Source organism: Patiria miniata, unplaced genomic scaffold, assembly GCF_015706575.1.
Source record: "Patiria miniata isolate m_02_andy unplaced genomic scaffold, ASM1570657v1 HiC_scaffold_7, whole genome shotgun sequence".
Lineage (NCBI taxonomy): Eukaryota > Metazoa > Echinodermata > Asteroidea > Valvatida > Asterinidae > Patiria > Patiria miniata.
In genome coordinates, this window is record NW_024037074.1 from 14,543,703 (window position 1) to 14,567,328 (window position 23,626).

General features: G+C 40.2%; 2 protein-coding genes across 2 annotated transcripts; one reads left to right on the forward strand and one right to left on the reverse strand.

Moving 5' to 3' along the window:
* The first annotated feature begins 1,312 nt into the window (after positions 1 to 1,312).
* On the forward strand, positions 1,313 to 10,105 carry LOC119746131 (solute carrier family 49 member 4 homolog). The gene is made up of 13 exons (XM_038222929.1): positions 1,313 to 1,361; positions 2,107 to 2,324; positions 2,775 to 2,894; positions 3,351 to 3,461; positions 3,632 to 3,722; positions 4,198 to 4,404; positions 4,571 to 4,677; positions 4,898 to 5,027; positions 5,277 to 5,388; positions 5,698 to 5,765; positions 6,138 to 6,256; positions 6,662 to 6,844; positions 7,885 to 10,105. The coding sequence occupies exons 2-13, from the start codon at positions 2,186 to 2,188 to the stop codon at positions 8,025 to 8,027; spliced, it is 1,530 nt and encodes a 509-aa protein (XP_038078857.1). The 5' UTR covers positions 1,313 to 1,361; positions 2,107 to 2,185; the 3' UTR covers positions 8,028 to 10,105.
* A 2,432-nt stretch (positions 10,106 to 12,537) lies between these two features.
* Positions 12,538 to 21,345, reverse strand: LOC119744976 (neurogenic locus Notch protein-like). The gene is given in 8 exon segments (XM_038221200.1): positions 12,538 to 12,766; positions 13,258 to 16,744; positions 16,747 to 18,471; positions 18,904 to 19,163; positions 19,320 to 19,477; positions 19,826 to 19,970; positions 20,371 to 20,534; positions 21,301 to 21,345. Coding segments are annotated over 8 exon segments (6,213 nt in total).
* Between the last annotated feature and the right edge of the window lie 2,281 nt (positions 21,346 to 23,626).

Sequence of the window (23,626 nt, forward strand, 5' to 3'; positions counted from 1 at the left end):
TTGACTGGGTAAACTTCAATATCATTCAGAGGTTATTTGGTAAAATGGCTATTAAAGCACCAAGGAAAAATTAAGATTGATGTTTAGTCTTATACTGTACGAAGTACGAACCTGCAGCCCCGCGTGCAGTATAGTGAGCCGAGAGAATACATGTACATTAAACATTTTCCTCCTCCGGGGGGGGGGGGGGGGGCAACCGAAATGAGACAGCTCCTGATAAAGCCAAGAAAAAGAAAATGAAACGGGGGTCAATTATCATACTGTTAATTTACATGTAACTATTATGTTTAACTAGGCGATGGGCTACGCACCTTCGGAAAAACGGCTTTGCCAAAAATTCTGGCGACGCCCCGGCGTGACCATATTTTTTCCCCGGCAACAACTGAATGTGTGTGCGCGGGTTTGTTTATGGTGTAAATCGAGGTGAAACAGTCACGTGAAAAGGCACGGTTAAATTGAGGACATCGACAGGAATCAACTGACCGAGGACGTCCTCGATAAGAACACATATGCAGATCCAATGCTGTTGCAAAACAGAGTATGAACAAAAGATCAATGATCTGGATTTACACCATAAACAAACGAGGGTGCTCATCCATGTACTGGGATAGAAAACACCGACTGCACCACTCAGACGAGATGTGCACTATTCTCAACTATAATTGTTACAAAAAAAGGCAATCAACAAGAGCTTACACAAAGTGCATAGGCGTAGCATGGGGGGGGGTCCCCCAATAATTTGTAAAGACTGCCCTTATCCATGCACTTTTTTTCCACCAGCGCTTACCCCCACCCCATAAATATTTTTAAAGAGTGCCCTTCTTTTGTTGACAACTGTGCCTTTTTTTCTGAACAAGCGAACTTTTTAAAAACAAATTTGTGCCTTGTTTTTGTTCCGTCGGCCGTTACGGGTGCCTTTGTTTTTGGAATTTCGCGCAGTGTATTGCCCTGCAAAGCATGCATTATATTGCCCCGGAGAATCGTAGGTTTTCCCACCCGCGACAGACTGACGGTACCAGGCCCCTCTCCCCTATAATTTGATTTCACGGAGGCCAAGTGTCCGGAGGGAAAAAAATGTCTAACTCAGCACGGATATGTGCAAGTGCCCTTTTCAAGAACATTTATCCCCCCCCCCCCGCCACACACACACCAAAAATGATTACAATAATTTCGCAACTGGAACTCAGTGACCAGCTGCCTATACATATTTATGCTGATCACGTTCAGGGTGCATCACCAAAATATTGTCCTTCTGTTCCCTAACCCCGCCCCTTCCGATCTTGCGCTTCGCAAAACAAGTGAGGGCGCTAATCATATATTACGGACATTGTCGGCGGACGGTGCATGTTGTGTAAACACAGGTAAAAACAGACCGGTGTAGTTTGTGACTAATTTGCTTTATTTAATTTGATCTTTAATCTTAAGCCTGACGGTACTTGTGCACATCTACAAAACATCCATCCATCCATCCATCCATCATACCTCCACGATGATGATGGCATGAATGATCAGATCAGCAATGCCTAATGCGATGGGCATTAGAGCTGGAGAGTTACCAACTCAAGCTAGTGCCGCCGACGGTAATTACGAACGAAAGCTACAGCGCAGAATACTGTACAAACTAAATCACAACTTGTACAACTACAAGTAACTTGGGATTGTAATTGCCAATGTCAATAAGTCATTATCTGATCATGATTGAAACTGAAAGGCCTATGTCTTCGTAATCATGCAAATGCAATAAATGATAAACTGCTGGCAATGAATTTGAGATTTTTAGTCATCGACTTTTGAAGTGCTGAGATAGTCGTCAAAGTAAAATCAAAATTTCTGCTTGCACTGGTTGCAGAAATTGTATTAAAAAAAAAAACGGTGTTGGAAGTAATACCTAAAATTCTACTAGCAGAAAATGGGAAAACAGGGTTGTCCACTTTTGATGCTCCGGCATAGTTAAATTGACAATTAGTCTGACTCTCAATGTCATTTAATTTGTGAGGGATCCTCTGGAAAGCAGTTTTCTTAAACTGAATGGACTCCCCTTGTTAATATTACAATAAAAAAAAATAGGTTACATTTCATCCTCCTTGTTTCATGTTTTTCATACAGCAGTTTTGAGGTAGAAAAGTAAGGATGCAAATAAGTTCAACAGTTACCATAGCAACGCAACCTCTACCCTCACGACTCCATGATGCAAGATCCTGTGCAGGTGGAGAACTCCTTCCAGCAGAATTCCGATCAGGAACAATTGCTTGATTCAAGAGAACTACAGTTGGAGAAAGGAATTAATCCTACCATTGGCGCTCATGTTTCATTACAAAGTACAGGTGGGCCTACTCACTATACAATCACTTTTTAGGCTGTGGCTTTTGCTACATGTCATCAAACAGAATTATTTGCTTGGTCCTAAAGGGTCAGCCTTGGGCCCCCTTTGTAAATCTCAATGACTGACTGACTGACCCCCTGACTGACTCCCCGTTTCCTACCTCCATGGACTGATGGACTCCTCGACTGACGGACTGACTCCCCAACCGACCGACTTATAAGCACTTGTGACTAATTAGCCTGATTGTAGGCTGACGAAGAGAGTCTGGCAGTGCTATTGTATAGGATTACCCTGTAATGCTAATGAGTGGGCTATACTGGCCCATTGTACAGACTAGTGCATGCAAAGACTTCTAGTGAATAGTCATTCTGAGTTTGACTGGTCTGAGCCCAGCTTAATGAGCAATGCCTGGTCTTGTTAATTATGCTTTTTTGTTTTTATATTCTTTTAGGTTCTGGCAGAGTAGAACACATCACCTATACAAGACGCTGGTACATCCTAGCCATCTTTGCGCTCCTGAACTTGGTTCAGTGTGTTGGCTGGAACACATGGGGACCTATAGCAGACACAAGTAAATACAACTTCTCTCAAGACAATATCCTGGCTTAATTAGTGGTGAACCCTTTCACTTTAGCATCTTCAAGAGAAGATAAGTCTTAGTCCTTGACAGTAACCATCTTCACTTTAGCATCTTCAAGAGAAGATAAGTCTTAGTCCTTGACAGTAACCATCTTGTTAACCAGAACTTTGCTTGTGGTGTTTTAATGTAAACCCTCCATGTGGTAGTTTTTTATTTGGGGGGGGGGGGGGGTACTAACTGCCTGCCCCTCTCAGACTACCAGTTTTCAGTCTATTCAGGCTCTTTGGGATGATTTTTTTGGGTTGTTGGAATCAAGAGAGAACATTCAATCAGAAATTTATCATTGTAAATTTGGTGCATTGTGTTAGTGTCATTCAGCTGGTAAACAGATCAGCAAAACATGAATAGGTTTGATGCTTTTAATTTCCCTGATATTACTTTTTGCAGGCAAGTTGGTTTTCAACTGGACTGATGGCGACATCGCCCTGCTGACAAACTGGGGCCCAATAACCTATGTTCTGACTGGACTCCTCTTTTCTTGGGTTTTAGACACAAAAGGTAAACTTTTTCATTACTTTTCATTTCCCCTGGATTTGGCTTTACACTTTTCTGTTGTAGTTGGATAAACTTTTTTAAGGCATGGGGGATTCCAATTCCAGCTCTTAACTTCCAACTGCATGTGTTTCTAATGGAGTCAAGAGAGATATGTTTCTTGTTTGTTTTTGTAGGTTTGAGAGTCTCAGTTGTCATTGCTGCAGTTCTGCTTTTCCTTGGCCTTGGTATACGATGCTTACCTGTAGGCATCAACAACACTAAATGGTAAGAGTCTAATTTGAAATACAACTTTAAAATCACTCATTAACAGATCCTGTACATCAACCATGTGTATGCTATTTACAAACAAGCATTTTACACACAACTTAAGTGATCCAGAGAAAGCTCAAAACTCCAATAGTGTTGTGCAGTTCTGAAAGGTATTATGTCACAAATGAAAAAGTTATGGCGAAGCCTGCAAGCATTCTGTGACTTTTGATATCATATTTTGCCATCCAAGTAGCACCCACATCTAGCTATACAAACTGATCTTGATAATAAGTTTGATACAGTAAGACATCCTCACAAGTATGTAGGGGTCTTGGGTGCGAGTCCCACTGAGCATGTTCATTAATTTTTCACAAGCTATTGTAATTTGTTTCTTACAAGCAGTGTTGTTTTTCTCCCCACGAGCTCTCAGTATTACTCGTACATTACGTCAAAACCTTGTTATGCATTGATCGTTATTTTGTTTCTACAGGACAGCAAACGTGGGTCAAATATTCATTGGAATTGCCAGTCCAGTTCTCAATGGTGCTCCAACTATCCTCTCAGCTGCTTGGTTCCCTCCTCATCAACGGACAACTGCTACCGCTGTGTCTACAACCTTCATCTATTTGGGTTTTGCAGTCTCGTTTCTGATTGGTCCACAAATCGTGACTGATATTGGAACAGCCAATGGGACAAAGTAAGAGAAAGGAATTTGTGAATTTGATGTTGTATTCATAATTTGTACTTACATTCTATTAATGCTTTATTTCCAAATGCGTAACTCTATTTTTCAGAGAGTTTAAGATTTGATATATCTCATGAAAACCCAGATGGCCAATGTTCGATTGTTTGTTTGTTATTAGCATTGATCCAGGTAACAAGAGTGACGGTTTGTTTGACTGCGAGACGTCCCTCGATCCAGGAGTCCGACAACACCACTTCAATCAGATTATGCTTCTCATATATATTGGTAAGAAAGCTTCTTGAATGTAACATAAAGTCTGGATAGCCGTGTTTAGATCCACATTTCACTCAAGTTGTTATTCATCAGTGGCTGTGAATTCTACAAGCCATTGTGAACATGTACAAAAAAAACGATTGAAGACATTTTTACCATTTTGTAGTGAATCGTGTTTCTTTTGTTCAATGCTAATATAAATTTCATGACATTTGGAATGATTGTCTTTTAGAGTGCGGTTTAGGGGCCATCTTAGCCTTGTGTACCCTGGTGTACTACCCAGCTAAGCCTTCCACGCCACCCAGTGCCTCAGCAGCAACGTCCAGAGAAAGCTTCAAGAAAGGAGCTTTTCATCTGGCAAAGTAAGCTCTAGTGAAATGTCTCTCTCTTGCACATTTCATGAGATGTTAATGAACATAACTTTCTGCAAAGTTCATATTCAGTCCCTTTCATTTCATCCAGACGCAGATTATTTTATTCTTTTTGTGAAAATGGATATTTTTGAATGGTTAGTGATTGTCTATGGTCTTTTAACTATCTGAGTAATGTTATGATCTTAAATCTTATGTGTAACACTTAGAATGACAACTTGTGTTTATTTTCGTTGGCAGAAATCGTCAGTTCTGGCTGATAAGTCTTGCCTATAGCATCAGTACAGGAGTGTACAGTTCATGGAGTACTCAGCTAGACACGCTTTTTCAACACACAGATGGTGTCAATCAGGTGCATATAGATTTGATACGTTCAATGATTTCCTTATTAAGGGACATAATGGCCTGGAATGTCTCAAATTGGGCTACAAAACACATTTGAAACAAAATGTTATTAATTGGAAAGAGCATTTAAAAGTAGGATATAAACTTCCACACAGCCATCCATTAAAAACTGGGCATTTTTGCATTATCCTTGTGAGAACCATGCAAAAACAAATTTTGGGGGTTATAATTTTGACTTCGAAAAAAATTGAGCTTGAAATACTTGTATGCCACAACCTATTTATTGATGTTGGTCATGTTCTGTTCTGTGCATTAGGACACGGTTGGATGGATTGGTTTCTATGCTAACATTGCAGGATGCCTTGCAGGCCTGTTCTTTGCAAGGTAATAAGTAAATAAATAAATAAATTTGGGAGACCTAACTGTGGACACTTGTTACACTAAATCCCTTAACACAAGTCAGAAAAAAAGTCATTCACAAGTCATTAAGTCTCCAATGAAGCGCCATGCTGTTCAAGCAAACTATGACAAAGGCATCCATCCTTTTTTCAGTGCTCATCCTCCGGTACTTGTTACTATATGATCTATATCAAGATTGACTTGTATTGGTCTTGACTTCTCCCCTGCCTTTGTTCAAATAAACCCCATATGCCCTTTTCAAACTTGAATCTATGTTGAGACTTACTTACTATTTTCTCTCATGCAGAATAATTTGAGCTTCATATTGTAAAATAAATGAAAAAACTTTCTTTCTAGGTTTGTGGATCATTTTGGCGGCATCATGAAGCGAGTCCTACTGCTATTGGCCGTTTTTGCCACTTGCTCCAGTCTTTGGTGCTTGCTGTTGTCCATGAAGTATATCCCATTCCATATAGGTAACATTCACAATCTCGGCACAGTCTTATCAATCTCATATTAGCAAATTAAGGTAATTTAGTGGTCTTTATCAACAAATTGTGTAAGTACTATGATTGTCATTGTAAAATTGTCAATGCATATTTACTGCTAAAGATAGGAGGATGACTGGGTAGGAGTCGAACCGAGGACTTTCAAGTGAACGTCTTAAACAACTCAACCACACTCCCAAGTTCCCAGCGTGAAGATTATTCAACTCATCAATTAGACAAAACAAACTAAATTGTATCAAATATCACATAAATGGAACGCAAGATAAGTTGAAAATACAATATCTACAAACTGAAAATCTTGCCATGTTCCCAGGATATATTTAATGATATGGTGCGAAATAAAAGTCTTATTTTTGTGGTTTTTCTCTCTAGCGTTCCTATATGTTTCCTGCATATCATTAGGCTTCTTCATTTCTGGTACCGTTCCCATCTACTTTGAGATTACTGTGGAGGGCATGTACCCAATAGCTGAAGGAATCACTACGATGGCGTTAACGCTGATGAATAACATGATGGGGCTTGTGTTCCTTGTACCTCCTCTCTTCCCTGGAATAGGTAGGTGATGGACACATTATGGGCCTTGCATCCTAATCCAGGGTCCAATTTCATAACACTGCTTAAAGGGCCCTTGAAGTGACTATAAAAAACTCATTGACATCCCTTTTTGGTTAATTCTACACTGCCCCAGTGGCGTCGCCAAGGGGGGTCCAGGGGGGGCACGTGCCCCCCCTGGAAAACCTAGTGCCCCCCCGAGTGCCCCCCCATCAAATACTGGTGCCCCCCTATCCTCTGCAAAATTCTGCGCGTTGTTAAAATCATTACCTCAAAAATAGCAATTTCTTGAGATATCTTCAGATCGAATTTAGCATCAAATGTGGCACCAATTTTCGTCTAGCCCATCCTCCGTATGCGAAAATTTTCCAAAGGGGAGGGGGGCACCCCCTCCCCTTAGACCCCTCCCCCAGGACGGCGATCCGTATCCACCTAAGTGCCCCCCCCCCATCAAATGCTGGTGCCCCCCCTGTGCCCCCCCAGACTGAAAAGTCTGGTGACGCCACTGCACTGCCCTCTTAGAGTTGTGATAATGGAATTCCATGGGAGACGACCCACATTCGCTGACCAGATTACAATCGCTTTTTTGAGCAGACAGACAAAACTTTGAAACTCTGTCAAAGATTTTGATATGAAAACTACTTGACATCCCTTTTTGATAAATTTTGTTAAAAAGTGCAATTCGTTCCGACATTAAACATTTTACATGCTTTTTGGACAATCGAGGGCGCTGTTGCTGTGATGTCATCACAGTAAGACACTATTCATTTTAGGGGTTTCTTTTCAAATTGTGATTCCGAAAGTTAGCATAAAACACAAAAAAGGATCAAAATATCCCTAAAAAAATGACAAAACAAAAATTGAAAGTTACGTTAAATGGGACACAAAAGTTCATTTTAAAGGATTGCATGAGAAAAAAATGAAAGTACAAACTGTCTTCAGATGTGAATCACAGAGGAACACAGACATGCCCTCGGATATGACCTCAGATGCAGGGGGTCAGTAGCCTTGCGTCACAATTTCATTTGGTTTTTGTTTTCAAGGTGTGACCTGGATGAACTGGGTAGTATTAGCATCAGCAAGCCTGCCGATAGTCATGCTGTTGTTGTATCGAGAGCGCTACAATCGCTTGAAACGAGACGAGGAAGATACATGCAGTGTGAATGCAGACATACAAGGTACTTGATCCTCGTGTGCTCATTTTAGTCATTATAAATCAAACACAAATAATTGACGTGAAACATTTGGATCACCATGAATTATTATTATTTGTCTTGGGACCATTGCTTCAATTTTGAATAAAAACAGGTGCGCCAAATTATATCACATATTTGAGTATTGGAAAAATTCCTTCAAATGTCTGAATAATAGTTTCGGATTTTAACATTTAAAAACAATGTTGACGATTTTATATATATTTTTATAATTCTATTAATTGAATGGTTTTATTATTTGTCAAGTGGTGCAATTCTCAACAGCAGATCTTGACCAGTGTACATTTCAAATATTCAAATCCAAGTTTGAATAACCAAATACGAAAATGTTAGAAAATGCACAATTGCACAGCACTTACGTTACTTGATTGTATTTAGGGCTGGTTTATAGGCAGGTGAAATTTAGCAGGGTAGGATCAATTATATTTTTGTCGTTCATCTTCAGTAGCTAGGACCAAATTGTATTTGCGGGATAGCAGGGTATGAAGAATTTATTCCAAATAAACTTGTTACTTCGTTGTTTGGTAATTTAGTAAGGGTACTTCGTACTTTTGTAATTCTATGTTGGATTATATGGTGCAAGTTAAGTGATGTATAGTGTACATGAATGATCACAGTACTATTTGCGCAATTCTGTAACTCAATAATTTGCTTTTGAAATGATAAATATTGAACTAACACAAATATACCAGTTTCTTAAAAAAAGCCAGAGCATAAACGTGACTAAATGATGGAAAGATTGCAGTTCTGTATTACAAATGTACAAACGAAAATTAACGAATGCCTTATGAATTGTAGAATAAGCAATTTGACTTTCATGGTTTTTTGAAAGTTTAACATTACTTTGCTTATTTCTGTTTATGTTTAAAATATACTTCCGAACATGTATACTTGAATTTAACTTATTGAATGTAAATGATTGACAAGTGACTTTAAATTTAACAAATGACATATTTTATATTGGTTTAATGAGTTTTCCTACACAACTATTTTACGTATTTTTTTATAATTTATTCATGACTTGCCATGCAGATTTAATAGTGAAAATATTTCTTTTTCTAAGAACACATTTGTTTTTAACACTAACTGGTTCTTGTGCTATGTTATTAAAAAATTAGTAAACATGATTTTTTATTTACCATCTCGTTAAAAAATATTTCACGGGCAAGATTGGTTGACAGGGTTACATAGGTTGTACAATCTAGAGAATAACGCACAGGTATGTGAAAGTTTCTAGTTTATACAATGCATATATTTATCATGGATGCTATATTATTTTACTTGTGAATTTATTTTGCAAAATCACTAAATTTTGCTATTGTGAACTGTAAGTTATGTTCAACAATCTTCATTGCATAGTTTCGCAACAACAAACATTGCAAATTGTTCCTCTTCAAAACGGTTCTATACCTCAATATTTTTTTTTTTTAAATCGGACAAAAGATAATAGAGGGGATTATTGACTAAATATTTCCTACGTCTTTCATAAAAATACCCTGGGCATTTGTAAGTTGTTATTTTGCAATACATGCATATGGATTCCTAAGCCAGTACAACATTGAATAATAATCACTATAGAGGTTCGGTTATATGCTCTCATGATTGTGTATATTCATCTTACAAGGTTACAAGCGAAGTCTTTTGCAATTATTCCTCTAATCACCTAAAAAGGTGACAAACTAGGAAATATGTACATTTTAATGAACTTAAATCCACCATAAGGAAATGAATATAATGTATGAAAATATATCTTAAAAGGAATGAGATGAAGTGTTATGCGTAAGTATACTATTTACTAATCAAGCTAATTGAAATGTAAAAATAAATAGTTATATAAGCTATTCTCGACATTGTTTAAAAATCAGTAAGTTAAGCACTTAACTAATACGCATTTGAAAATAAGTTTTAAGTAAATATAGAAAGTAGGTGAGCATAAGTAGTGAAAAAAGTTTATTATTAAATAATATTTTTGCGAAATCACATTTGTTAAATTGTGAGCTCGATTTGAAAGTAATAAACATATTTTGTCACAATGAAATTACAGCTGAAATCATTGAAATGAAAATTTCAAATCCACCTTCGTTTTATAAGAAGTATATAAAATAGGTCTCTTTTTTTTATTCGAACAAATACATTTTGGAACACTTGGCCAAAGCTCACCCTCTGTCGGCAATGTGAAAAACTCTGAATGTTTATTATTTGTACAGCTTAATAAGCTTGTCGCTCCTCTCAAGGGTAGTCATCTATGGATTCTAATACCAAATTTTTGGGAGTGTAATCGTCACCAGACAGCATTTCGTAGATGTAACTCGTGGTTTCCCTGTTGCAACCCCTCAGACCGGTTCCTTGTACGGGGTTGAGGGGCGTGGCGTAGCTGGGATTCTCCACGATGATTGGTCGAGGTCTTGGGAAGGTTCCCTCGGTCGCAAGAGGGCGATGTGTTTCTTTCCTTTCCATTTCTACGCCGCCTTTCAAGCTGAAGACGGTGTAAATTTTATTCTTTGATCTGTTGTACAAACATAAAATGTATGAATTAAGTTTAACCTTGATCTTATATACCTTTAGATATAACGTTTTTGAGTATCACTAATAGATTGAAGAAAAAAAAAGAAATTTTCCTTTTCGCCCAATGATAATAGGGTCACTTACTGTATTCTTTTGATGATGTACACAATGAATGCTGTGCATAGGCACACTGATGCAATTCCGATTGCGATAACGTACCAGTACTTGGACAGCCAACTCTATCATAAAAGAGAAGAAATGAAACAAAACAGTAACAAACTCTCACAAAACCTTCAAAAAAAATGAAGTTAGGCTCGTCTTAACACTTACTATTTGCAAAATGAATCCAACCCGTAATGTAATTAATTTATTCAAGTTCCATTTCAACTCGGAGACGTTTATGAGGACAGTGTTGCTATTAACGCCTATTCTTATCAAATGAAGGAGTTAGTTGAGTTGTGTTCATCTTTCGTCCTAACCTATACGTTTGTATTCTGGACTGATGAGTAAACGATCGGAACACCAGTTTTCGAAAAACAAAAGAAAAAAACACTGAAAACACAAACCAATTCCGAAACAAATATGTGAATGGGACTTAATTAGTTGACAATTTGCATTTCTGCTTTAGTATTTCTGCTTAAGCCACCTTTGGTCAAATGTACGTCAAACTCACAGGAGGTATCTCTGTAACCGTCTCCCCTTCGTAGATCTGATAATCGATTTCGGCTTCGATGGCCTCATTGGATATGCCTGACAGAAGCTCACTGATCCTCTCTGATGTCATGTAGCTGCCGTCACGTGACGCTACGAACGTCACACCAGTCAGTTTATCTCTGTTGAAGAAAAAGAAAACGGCACCGTCTCATGGGAATTATAATGCGAGACTGGCCTGCACAACCAAAACTTTCACGTCGTTACGCATGTTGTTTGTTAAGGGATGGTCATGACCTTTCTACATCAAATTGGAACACCATCGTCTAGCCTCCCTATCAGCTCAGGCACTGTCAACTACAAGGGGCCATGAGAAGGTGGCACCAAGTATAGCTGAAATAGAGAGTTGAACATGTTTTCATTGTTTGAAACACATGTAGTGCTTTGGATTGACAGGTGCTCAACAACAATTGATATTTTTGACTATCTCAAAAGTATTTTCCTACCCAGACGGCACTGCTACTAAGTCCTCCAGCGTTGCCACGGTAACATTAACCGAAACTACGTCACGTTTGCGGATGGCTGATTTCCGTTGCAACAAGGCTGTATCTAGTATGACGGAGATACCGATCTCGAAGCGCAATTTGTTGTCCAGGACGCCGATGATAATGATGATGTAGCCGTAGATCTTGAGATCTTGGATCGTAAAAAGAGAACATTATAATCATGACATTAACATTGTTATTGTAATGTAATTCTGTAAGGCTAACCGGCCTTCTTGTCGATGAGAGCGTTGTATAAAAACGTAATTTCCTGTGTGCCCTACAAACAGAACCAAGATATGTTAAAGCAATTCAGCAATTTCATTTCAATCTAAAATTAGCCTACACATTATAGACAAGGGCGGATCCAGGGGGGGGGGCCAAAGGGGGCCATGGCCCCCCCCAAAACGAAACCAATTTTTTTTTTTTTTTAATGTGACATCGCAATAAAGGCAGGCAATGAGTACACCACCATCTTTTCCTCAAAAAAAATTGGTTAAAGTGGTCAGAAATTGCCTCAGATCGCACCACAGAGCATCTAGAATCCAAATTTTTTTCGGGGCCCTCACGGGCCCCGAACCCTACGCCGTAATTTTTGAGACCCACTTTTTTTGGGGGGACCAAATTTTTTTGGCCCCCCCAAAAATTGTGTTCTGGATCCGCCCTTGATTATAGAAGTATAACTTTTGAATCACAGCAATATTTAAATTAATGTCAATCTCGGATTCGCGTCTCTTAATACGGCCCCCAAATGTCATCGTTACAGCGCTGTCACAAAAGGACATTAAAGCTGCTTGAGGCTTGAGCCGAAGGTTGATTTTGAAGGGGGGTTGATCAAATTCTTACCCATGTCACAATCCTTGTCGAAGTATCCGACATCACACGTGCACGTGTAGCCTCTGTCATCGACGGTAGATAACTCACACTTCCCGTGATTGCATGGTTTGACGGAACACGGGTCGGCAATAAGGGACTCGCAGTGTTGGCCAGTATGAAGTTTGTCACATACACAGCTGGTCAATGAAAAACAGTGTTTTAATTAACAACAAAATCTAACTTATAACATGCTACGGTTTTACAGGTATGGGGATGCTTTTTGGATCGCATATGCTGTGTGATGCAGTTTCCCACAAAATACTAAGGATTTTAGTTGTACCGCGTACATTTAGCCAACATGACACTGGAAAGGGTGCATCTTTCATTGATAGGTCTATTACTTAACGTAAGACGTCATTTACATAGATCTGCATCGCGCCTAAACGCATTTGGTACGGGTATAATGGTTGCGCCGGTTGTTCTCCTCAAAAGACCTTATGCGTAGCAGCAGCCATCTTAGAGGGCAATGTCTTTGCTTTGCTGGAATAAGCATGGGTGAGCCTCTGGTGCATTCATTGTTACTGAATTCAAATAACAAAAGATGCCCTCTGAAATGGCCGCTGTGGTACGCATAAGGTCAATTGACAAATGAATCAAATATTTTTTTTTTATTAGACTATAGGCCTACCTGTATCCATTGAATTCTGGATTGCACGTTCCCGTGTTGCAAGGCGAACTCCGGCAGAAATCGATCTCTTCGCTGCATGTCTTACCCTCGTACCCATCAGCACAGTGACAAGTGAAACCATTCACTGCGTCCTGGCACGTGGCCGTGTTAGCGCACGGGGTGGAGGCGCACTCATCCACGTTTATGTCGCATTGAAAGCCGTTGAAGCCTGGTGGACATAAACACTGGTACCCGTCAAGCTGATCCACGCACGTAGAGTTGTTCATGCAAGGCTTACTTGCACATTCATCCGTTTCTGTTCCACACGTAGTATCCTCATAGCCTGGAGCACACAAACATTTGAAACCACCGACAGTGTTTTGGCATGTAGCACCGTTCTGACAAATTTCACCCAGGCATTCGTCCACGTCATCCTCACATAAGGTCCCGTTGTAACCATTTGGACATTGGCAAGTAAACCGGCCAACTTCGTCAACGCACGTTGCGTCATTGGCGCAAGGGTTGCTGGTACATTCGTCAACTTCCAATTCGCAGTTGGGTCCTTGGTAGCCGGCTGTGCATTCGCATCTGGTACCGTTCTCGTCATCTCGACACACGCCGCCATGTTGGCAAGGATCGCTGTCGCAGAAGCCAGTCTCGTTATCGCATAACCAACCATGAAATCCATCCAGACACAGACAAGTAAACTTACCAATACCATCCACACACGTTGCGTTATTCATACACGGGTCATTCTGACATTCGTCTATTTCTATGCTACAGTTGTACCCATCGAATCCAGACGAGCAGTGACATATAAAGCCGCCAATTTTATCTTCACACAGCCCGCCATTTTCACAAGGTGCAGAGGCACATTCGTTGATATCAATGTCACAGAGATCACCTGCAAACCCTTCCGCACACAGACACTGAAAGTCATTGACGAGATCTAAACAGGTGGCATTGTTACGACAGGGAGCCATCAGACACTCATCCAAGTCAACGTCACATGTGGTGTTGCCGAATCCTGGAGCGCAGAGACATCTAAAAGCATCGAAGACATCTTCGCAAGTGGCGTTATTCAAACACGGCGCGCTCTCACACTCATCCATATCATCGTTACATAAGACACCTTCAAATCCTGACAGACAGTGACATGTGAATCCATCTATCTCGTCCTGACACGTAGAACCGTTGAGACAATGGGAGTGGGCGCAGTCGTCGATATCAGTGTCACAAATTGATCCCTCAAACCCATCCACACATGTGCAGTTGAAAGAGTCGATTTCGTCAGCACAAGTTCCATTATTCATGCAAGGGTTGCTTGCGCACTCGTCGATATCAGTGTCACAAGTTGATCCCTCAAAACCATCCGCACATGTGCAATTGAATGAGTTGATTCTGTCGATGCAAGTTCCATTATTCTCGCAAGGGTTGCTTGCGCATTCGTCGATTTCAGTGTGACAAGTTGACCCCTCAAAACCATCCACACATGTGCAGTTGAATGAGTTGATTCTGTCGCTGCAAGTTCCATTATTCTCGCAAGGGTTGCTTGCGCATTCGTCGATTTCAGTGTGACAAGTTGATCCCTCAAAACCATCCACACATGTGCAGTTGAATGAGTTGATTCTGTCGCTGCAAGTTCCATTATTCTCGCAAGGGTTGCTTGCGCATTCGTCGATATTAGTGTCACAAGTTGATCCCTCAAAACCATCCACACATGTGCAGTTGAATGAGTTGATTCTGTCGATGCAAGTTCCATTATTCTCGCAAGGGTTGCTTGCGCATTCGTCGATATTAGTGTGACAAGTTGATCCCTCAAAACCATCCACACATGTGCAGTTGAATGAGTTGATTCTGTCGATGCAAGTTCCATTATTCTCGCAAGGGTTGCTTGCGCATTCGTCGATATTAGTGTGACAAGTTGACCCCTCAAAACCATCCGCACATGTGCAGTTGAATGAATTGATTCTGTCGATGCAAGTTCCATTATTCTCGCAAGGGTTGCTTGCGCATTCGTCGATTTCAGTGTGACAAGTTGATCCCTCAAAACCATCCACACATGTGCAGTTGAATGAGTTGATTCTGTCGATGCAAGTTCCATTATTCTCGCAAGGGTTGCTTGCGCATTCGTCGATATTAGTGTGACAAGTTGACCCCTCAAAACCATCCACACATGTGCAGTTGAATGAGTTGATTCTGTCGATGCAAGTTCCATTATTCTCGCAAGGGTTGCTTGCGCATTCGTCGATTTCAGTGTGACAAGTTGACCCCTCAAAACCATCCACACATGTGCAGTTGAATGAGTTGATTCTGTCGATGCAAGTTCCATTATTCTCGCAAGGGTTGCTTGCGCATTCGTCGATATTAGTGTGACAAGTTGACCCCTCAAAACCATCCGCACATGTGCAGTTGAATGAGTTGATTCTGTCGATGCAAGTTCCATTATTCTCGCAAGGGTTGCTTGCGCATTCGTCGATATTAGTGTCACAAGTTGATCCCTCAAAACCATCCGCACATGTGCAGTTGAATGAGTTGATTCTGTCGATGCAAGTTCCATTATTCTCGCAAGGGTTGCTTGCGCATTCGTCGATATTAGTGTGACAAGTTGACCCCTCAAAACCATCCACACATGTGCAGTTGAATGAGTTGATTCTGTCGATGCAAGTTCCATTATTCTCGCAAGGGTTGCTTGCGCATTCGTCGATATTAGTGTGACAAGTTGATCCCTCAAAACCATCCGCACATGTGCAGTTGAATGAGTTGATTCTGTCGATGCAAGTTCCATTATTCTCGCAAGGGTTGCTTGCGCATTCGTCAATATTAGTGTCACAAGTTGATCCCTCAAAACCATCCGCACATGTGCAGTTGAATGAGTTGATTCTGTCGCTGCAAGTTCCATTATTCTTGCAAGGGTTGCTTGCGCATTCGTCGATTTCAGTATGACAAGTTGATCCCTCAAAACCATCCGCACATGTGCAGTTGAATGAGTTGATTCTGTCGCTGCAAGTTCCATTATTCTCGCAAGGGTTGCTTGCGCATTCGTCGATATTAGTGTGACAAGTTGATCCCTCAAAACCATCCACACATGTGCAGTTGAATGAGTTGATTCTGTCGATGCAAGTTCCATTATTCTCGCAAGGGTTGCTTGCGCATTCGTCAATATTAGTGTCACAAGTTGATCCCTCAAAACCATCCGCACATGTGCAATTGAATGAGTTGATTCTGTCGCTGCAAGTTCCATTATTCTCGCAAGGGTTGCTTGCGCATTCGTCGATATTAGTGTCACAAGTTGATCCCTCAAAACCATCCGCACATGTGCAGTTGAATGAGTTGATTCTGTCGATGCAAGTTCCATTATTCTCGCAAGGGTTGCTTGCGCATTCGTCAATATTAGTGTCACAAGTTGATCCCTCAAAACCATCCACACATGTGCAGTTGAATGAGTTGATTCTGTCGATGCAAGTTCCATTATTCTCGCAAGGGTTGCTTGCGCATTCGTCGATTTAGTGTGACAAGTTGACCCCTCAAAACCATCCACACATGTGCAGTTGAATGAGTTGATTCTGTCGATGCAAGTTCCATTATTCTCGCAAGGGTTGCTTGCGCATTCGTCGATATTAGTGTCACAAGTTGACCCCTCAAAACCATCCGCACATGTGCAGTTGAATGAATTGATTCTGTCGATGCAAGTTCCATTATTCTCGCAAGGGTTGCTTGCGCATTCGTCGATATCAGTGTGACAAGTTGACCCCTCAAAACCATCCGCACATGTGCAGTTGAATGAATTGATTCTGTCGGTGCAAGTTCCATTATTCTCGCAAGGGTTGCTTGCGCATTCGTCGATATCAACGTCACAATTTGATCCCTCAAAACCATCCACACAAGTGCAGTTGAATAAATTGATTCCGTCGATGCAAGTTCTGTTTTTCTCACAAGGGTTGCTTGCGCATTCATCGATATCCACTTCGCATGTCGAACCCTCAAAACCATCCACACATGTGCAGTTGAACATGTTGATTTCGTCAGTACAAGTCCCGTTGTTCTGACAAGGAGTGCTTGCGCATTCGTCGATGTCCTTTGCACATGTTGAGCCTTCAAAACCATCCACACATGTGCAGTTGAAAGAGTTGATTGCGTCAACACATGTCCCTTTGTTCTGACAGGGAGTGCTTGCGCATTCGTCGATATCAGTGCCACAAGTTGATCCCTCAAAACCATCCACACATGTGCAGTTGAAAGAGTTGATGTCGTCGGTGCAAGTTCCACTGTTCTCACACGGGTTGCTTAGGCATTCGTCGATATCAACTTCACAAGTTGACCCTTCAAAACCATCTATACATGTGCAGTTGAAAGAGTTTATTTGGTCAGTACAAGTCCCATTGTTCAGACAAGGGGTGCTTGCGCACTCGTCAATATCAATGTCACAATTTGACCCCTCAAAACCATCCACACATGTGCAGTTGAAGGAGTTAATTCCGTCGATGCAAGTTCTGTTTTTCTCACAAGGGTTGCTTGCGCATTCGTCGATATCCACTTCACATGTCGAACCCTCAAAACCATCCACACATGTGCAGTTGAACATGTTGATTTCGTCAGTACAAGTCCCGTTGTTCAGACAAGGAGTGCTTGCGCATTCGTCGATATCCACTGCACAAGTTGAGCCTTCAAAACCATCCACACATATGCAGTTGAATGAGTTGATTTCGTCAGTACAAGTCCCGTTGTTCAGACAAGGAGTGCTTGCGCATTCGTCGATATCCACTTCACAGGTTGGCCCTTCAAAACCATCCACACATGTGCAGTTGAACATGTTGATTTCGTCAGTACAAGTCCCGTTGTTCTGACAAGGAGTGCTTGCGCATTCGTCAATATCCACTTCGCATGTCGACCCCTCAAAACCATCCACACATGTGCAGTTGAACATGTTGATTTCGTCAGTACAAGTCCCGTTGTTCAGACAAGGAGTGCTTGCGCATTCGTCAATATCCACTTCACAGGTTGGCCCTTCAAAACCATCCACACATGTGCAGTTGAATGAGTTTATTTTGTCAACGCAAGTTCCATTGTTCAGACAGGGGTCGCTCCGACACTCGTCGATCTCAACCTCACATCGGTCACCCTCGTACCCAGGGGCGCATGTGCAGTTAAAATCGTTAATAAGATCCACGCAAGTAGCGTTGTTCTCACATGGCATCGTCGCACATTCATCCACATCTATTTCGCAGTCGGTACCTTTAGAATAATACAGATAGTCAGCAAAAAGTATCTCTTTCGTGTTGAGGAGATATTTAAGCCTTGTCAGGGCAAACTCATTGGGAATTTCATTAAACAACTTTTGTTTTTAAGTTATTTTTCCATTTGGTTAGCACAGTGTCGTCTTTGTAACTGTCTCGCAGACTGACCGAACGACTGACTACCTGAATTACTGACTGCCATGCACTTGCGACTTAGGTCTGTATAATGTTGCTGAAGAGAGCCGGGCAGTGCTCTCGTATAGGATTATAGCTTGCCAATTGTGTAGACACGCTGCATGAAAAAAAGACTAGTGAACAACCGTTCTGAATCGATTTTGTGTACTTTGTGACAGAGTGATCTTTGCCAGTCTTAGCATAGGCTTGCTTAGTCGTGTTTTAAGAACTATGACAGTATAATTATGTGGCTTACCTTCATACCCATCCAGACAGGTACAGTTGTATTCATCACTACCATTGAAGCACTGACCACCATTTAAGCAGGGATTGGAGACACATGCATCATAATCGTCAGCACAATTGTCACCTGTCCAACCACTCAAACATACTTTCTCACCAGTTGTCATGTTGCAGGTGTAATGGCCCGTTTCATCATCGCGAGCAATGCACTGAGTGAGGCAGTCTTTACCGTAGAATGTCTCCTCACAATATACCGTAGTCGAAAACTGGAGGCTGTTGATGGGATGAGGGAAACACATTAAAGTAATAAATAAATGTATTAACCTTTATAACATTTGCTTTCAATGTCGCGGCATGTTGTTACATCTGAGGGTTGTTACATGCCCAGTTTAATTGAGCTTTGATTATTCGGCGGAAGTCTTCACTTACCTTTGCGATCCTAGACCGGTGTTAAGACTGTTGAATGGAGGTTCACCTTGCCTAGGAGCAGCCTCTTGTTCCACTGTTCGAAACAATTCTGCAACCTTTTCTTCCGTTGATCCTGGGTCGTCCACATCCCATACTTGCACCTTCACCCGAAAACTGCCCTGAAATGATTGAATGACTCTTTTTAGTTCCTGATTGCATACCGTACACGGTGTACGATATAAATGGTGGTAACGTTGATAATATCAATTAATTAGTAAATATCAGTAAATGATAAAGCATCCGATTGGTTGATTCTGTCGATAATGATAAAGACAGGCAATAGGGCTATGATGATCGATGGGGATAGTAAAGATTGATATTGTTTAGTGACTGTTTGTAGAGGACAGTTTTAACAGCCCATCGCAGAACCGAGCTTAGAAGTGTAATCCAAAAGATTATGTCATGCTTGAAGAAGGTCAACAATATATATGCCAGCAAAAAACAATGAAAGCAAAGTGAAGACTCACCGTCCATGACGAAGTAGTTGTGTACGTGTGTGTATTCGGAGGAGCATTCGGGAAAATCAAAACGCCATTGACCGCGACTGATAGTATCTGGTCGATGTTAATGACGGCAATATCACAAGAATCATTTTTAAAGGAATCGGATGTTCTGTAAAAAAATAATAAAGAAAGAAAAGAATACAAGTAGAAACCGCGATTTATATTCATCATCCCTTAGCCTAGTGTCTGGTAGTGAGGGAGCGCAAGGGGCCGAATTATGTGCGAGGGTTTCCCATCTTTGTCTTTTTGATTGCGGCCAAGAGATTGTGCATTAATAGTCTGTCCACTCCTTCACGAATTATCCTTTTGTTCTCAATAATATGTTTTAGGATTCTTCATTTCATAATAGTTTCATTATCCAACCTAGTTTGAACATGAATAGGCTTTGGGAGTGGTTACATAATAAATTGGTCCACATGAATCATTTAATCGTTTTGGCGAGTAAGAATTACATTTGCATTATTAAGTAATATTAAACAAAACCCAAACAACCCAACAAACAAACTCACGTGTTTGAGTCCAAGCATATAAAGAACCGGTTATCACATGGGTTTGTGCAAGGATCCTCATATGGAGCATCACAACAGCTACCATTTAGTAGTTCATGCACTGTGTCCTCGTATTGCACGGGCCGAAAGTAGACAACTGTGGTAGAGTATGCTGCAAATATGAACTGCGGCAAAACAGAAGGTACCGGTAATCTAAAAGCTACTTCAACCAATAAATTGCTAAAATGTAATATATATATATTTTTAAAAATAAACAAGCATATAGCGTGTTTTGATGAAATTTTGCGAACGGTAAATTTGTGAACGTTAACTCCAGATGTTAAGCAAAGAGTATACAATGATCATGTTTCATCCATGCAAGATTATGTAGCTTGGTCCCAATTCCCCAAAGGCTTATGGCGTCCCCTTTGTTTCACAGATAACTGTGGTGTTGAAATCACGGGCATTGTCCACTGAGGCGTTTCCATTGTGTTGGACGTTGACTAATTAAATTTAACCATGTTGTCTTCATGTTCAAATCTTTAAAACATTGTTGAATCACCGATAATAATTTGAATCAAGTTTAAAATTGTGCTTTGTTATGGAACTGAAAAAAAAAAACAACCCGATATTATTTTGATCATTTCGTTAAAACGGGTGTCAATTTAATATTTTCCGGAAAGCAAAGACCGAAGTTGCCATTGAATCTTTCCCGCTATAGTTACTTCAATCTTGCTAAAATAGAATTTCAAAATGGTTTTTAGATGTCAATCATTTTCAGTGCACGGTTTTAATTCACCAAGGTATATTTTCGGTACCAATTTTATCACTTTACATTATATGCCATGTATGTTCGAATCATACCATATGGATGAAACTAAACAAACTACATTTCAACCTTTTAAGTAGGCTAGATTTGATCACAGTTATTTGTAAATACGTATTTCTCACCTGAAACAGTAGAATGATCGGTAACAATCCCCCGCCCTGCGCCATGATGGTGTTAGAGTAAATTTATGAGGTGTTATGGGGTGTATACACGGCCGATTGCAGGTCAAATCGTCAATAAGTTAAAAAGTGGTTAGAGTGCTGCATAATTATTATTTGAATAGCTAGGCCCCGTATATACCCGTCACTTGACAACGTTCGATGAGCATCACACACCCTATGCGCTATTGTCAACATTGGTCGAAGCAGATTGGTTGCTTGCGGTTGGATGATTGACAAAATGGCAGCCAAATACTGGAATGACGTCACGAAACCCGATATGGAATGTAATGAGGAACAACACACGACCTCTTCAGCATGTATTACGTCCGATGTGGAAACCAAAATCTCACAACCTTTATCAAAGCAGAAATCTCTTATTCTATAATCCAATTTTCCTTAACTCAAAATTCACTATAGGCCAAATATCAATGATTAAACAAATAATTAAGTTTCCAGAATTCTCGTCTTTCACGCCCTAATGAATTTTAATCAAAATCTGAGCACTTGTGTGCTTTCAAATTCACGTGATGGACAAGGTGTTCCACTCGTGGGACTTTGAACCTTTTAAAGTAATGACAGAGAACTGCTCTGTTTTGGTCTATAATTGTACAAATTCAGCACACGATCGTATACTAGTTTAAATTTACTCGAGGTTGGTAGTTGCCATTATTAGTGCTTAGATCGTGTTTGCAGGGTAAACATTTCTGCTTCTATAAATGGGTAGATTTGTGTCGACAACTTGGGGATGATGGAAAAATCCTGGAACTTTCCGGATGTCGGAAATTTGAAAAGGGGCGTAAGGGATCCATTTGACACTAAGTGCATGCAGCCGTTCACGATTTTAAAAGTTACTTAAAAAAAAAAAATCTGTTGTCTGATAAAAAGTATTATAAAGTAAAAGAAATTTAGATCTGATTATCAATTCAAGACTCGACTATACCTTGTCCGATTATGAAGATCTTTTATTGAAATGTAAGGCCTAGTCAACTTCAGAAATATAAATCACTGTTGTTTCTAGCTGATGATTTTGAAAGGCCGGTCACTGGACAAATATTGCTTTTTTTTACCATGTTTTATTGCAGAAATGACGATGAGCCGAAAGACTGGTTTCCGAGTCGCACAGAAGAACATAACTACCCAGTGTAGTTGTGTGTACCAAACACTTTACCATTGGCAAAAAGCCCCCATCTACGACACCTTATCTTGACACCTTTAACCCTTGATTTCCCACCCTTCATTATCAGCGCTTTGATGTGAGTCCTATGTTATAATACACGAAGCAGGGCCGATAGCTGCCTATCACTATTAAGGCGGCCTATATTATTGCCTGCGGCTGTCAACATTATTTCATACGGGTTTTTTTTGGCCATGCACTTGAAGCCATTTAAATACGGATCCAAGCTCGTGAAAGGGGTATAAGCTTGTTATTTTGAGGGAGTGTGTAAAATTAGTCACAGAACAGGATTTTATGTTTTCTTAATGCACATTTTTAATGATAATTGATTATGTTGAAGATAAATGCCCAAAAGAAGGTGCAATTCCGCTAAGGTCTGAATTAGATTAATTAATTTTTTTTCAACCTTGGAGAGTTTTACATAATTTGTCACGGCCAGGTTTTTGCTTATCAACAGCCTTTTTATATTGCATTAAGATAGCCATACAGGTGTGACAATGTCTTAATGTTGATTTAGGAATATTTAGGAACTGAGTTCGTATAAATGACAAACCCTTGTCTATAGCTAGCTCAAAATCACTTTTGTTCCTCTTTTTAAGTTAAAAAGATAACTTCATTCTTCTGCAACTAGTGTTTATCACGAGCATTGACACTCCACAGCAGAATCAACTTCACACACACTCAAAATTCTGCAGCCGCTTCCATGGACACGCTTATTTGTAGGACCGTTATGTGCTGCGTTCTAGTATGGAAGGTAAATATTGGAGTAGACAAAATCAACAGTTTCATTGAAAATAATGAATTGCACCTGCTGATGTTGGCCTGCTACACAGAAAACCCAAAGTGAGTAATTTGACTCATTATCGCAATAAATGAGTCCTTTTGTCCATGTAGTGACAAGGAATCGCTTCTCTTGCATTGAAGGATTACAAAATATCATAACAATTTGGTCACAATTCTTCATTTTAATACCATATTTATGAGAACATTATTTTTTCCCGAATGAATTACACATAATTTATAAACGTTATCTATAATGGGGCTGGTCATTGTTAAAATAGAATTTCTATTGCTCTTGGACAAACAAGTTTCAGTTAAATCAATTGATAAAAT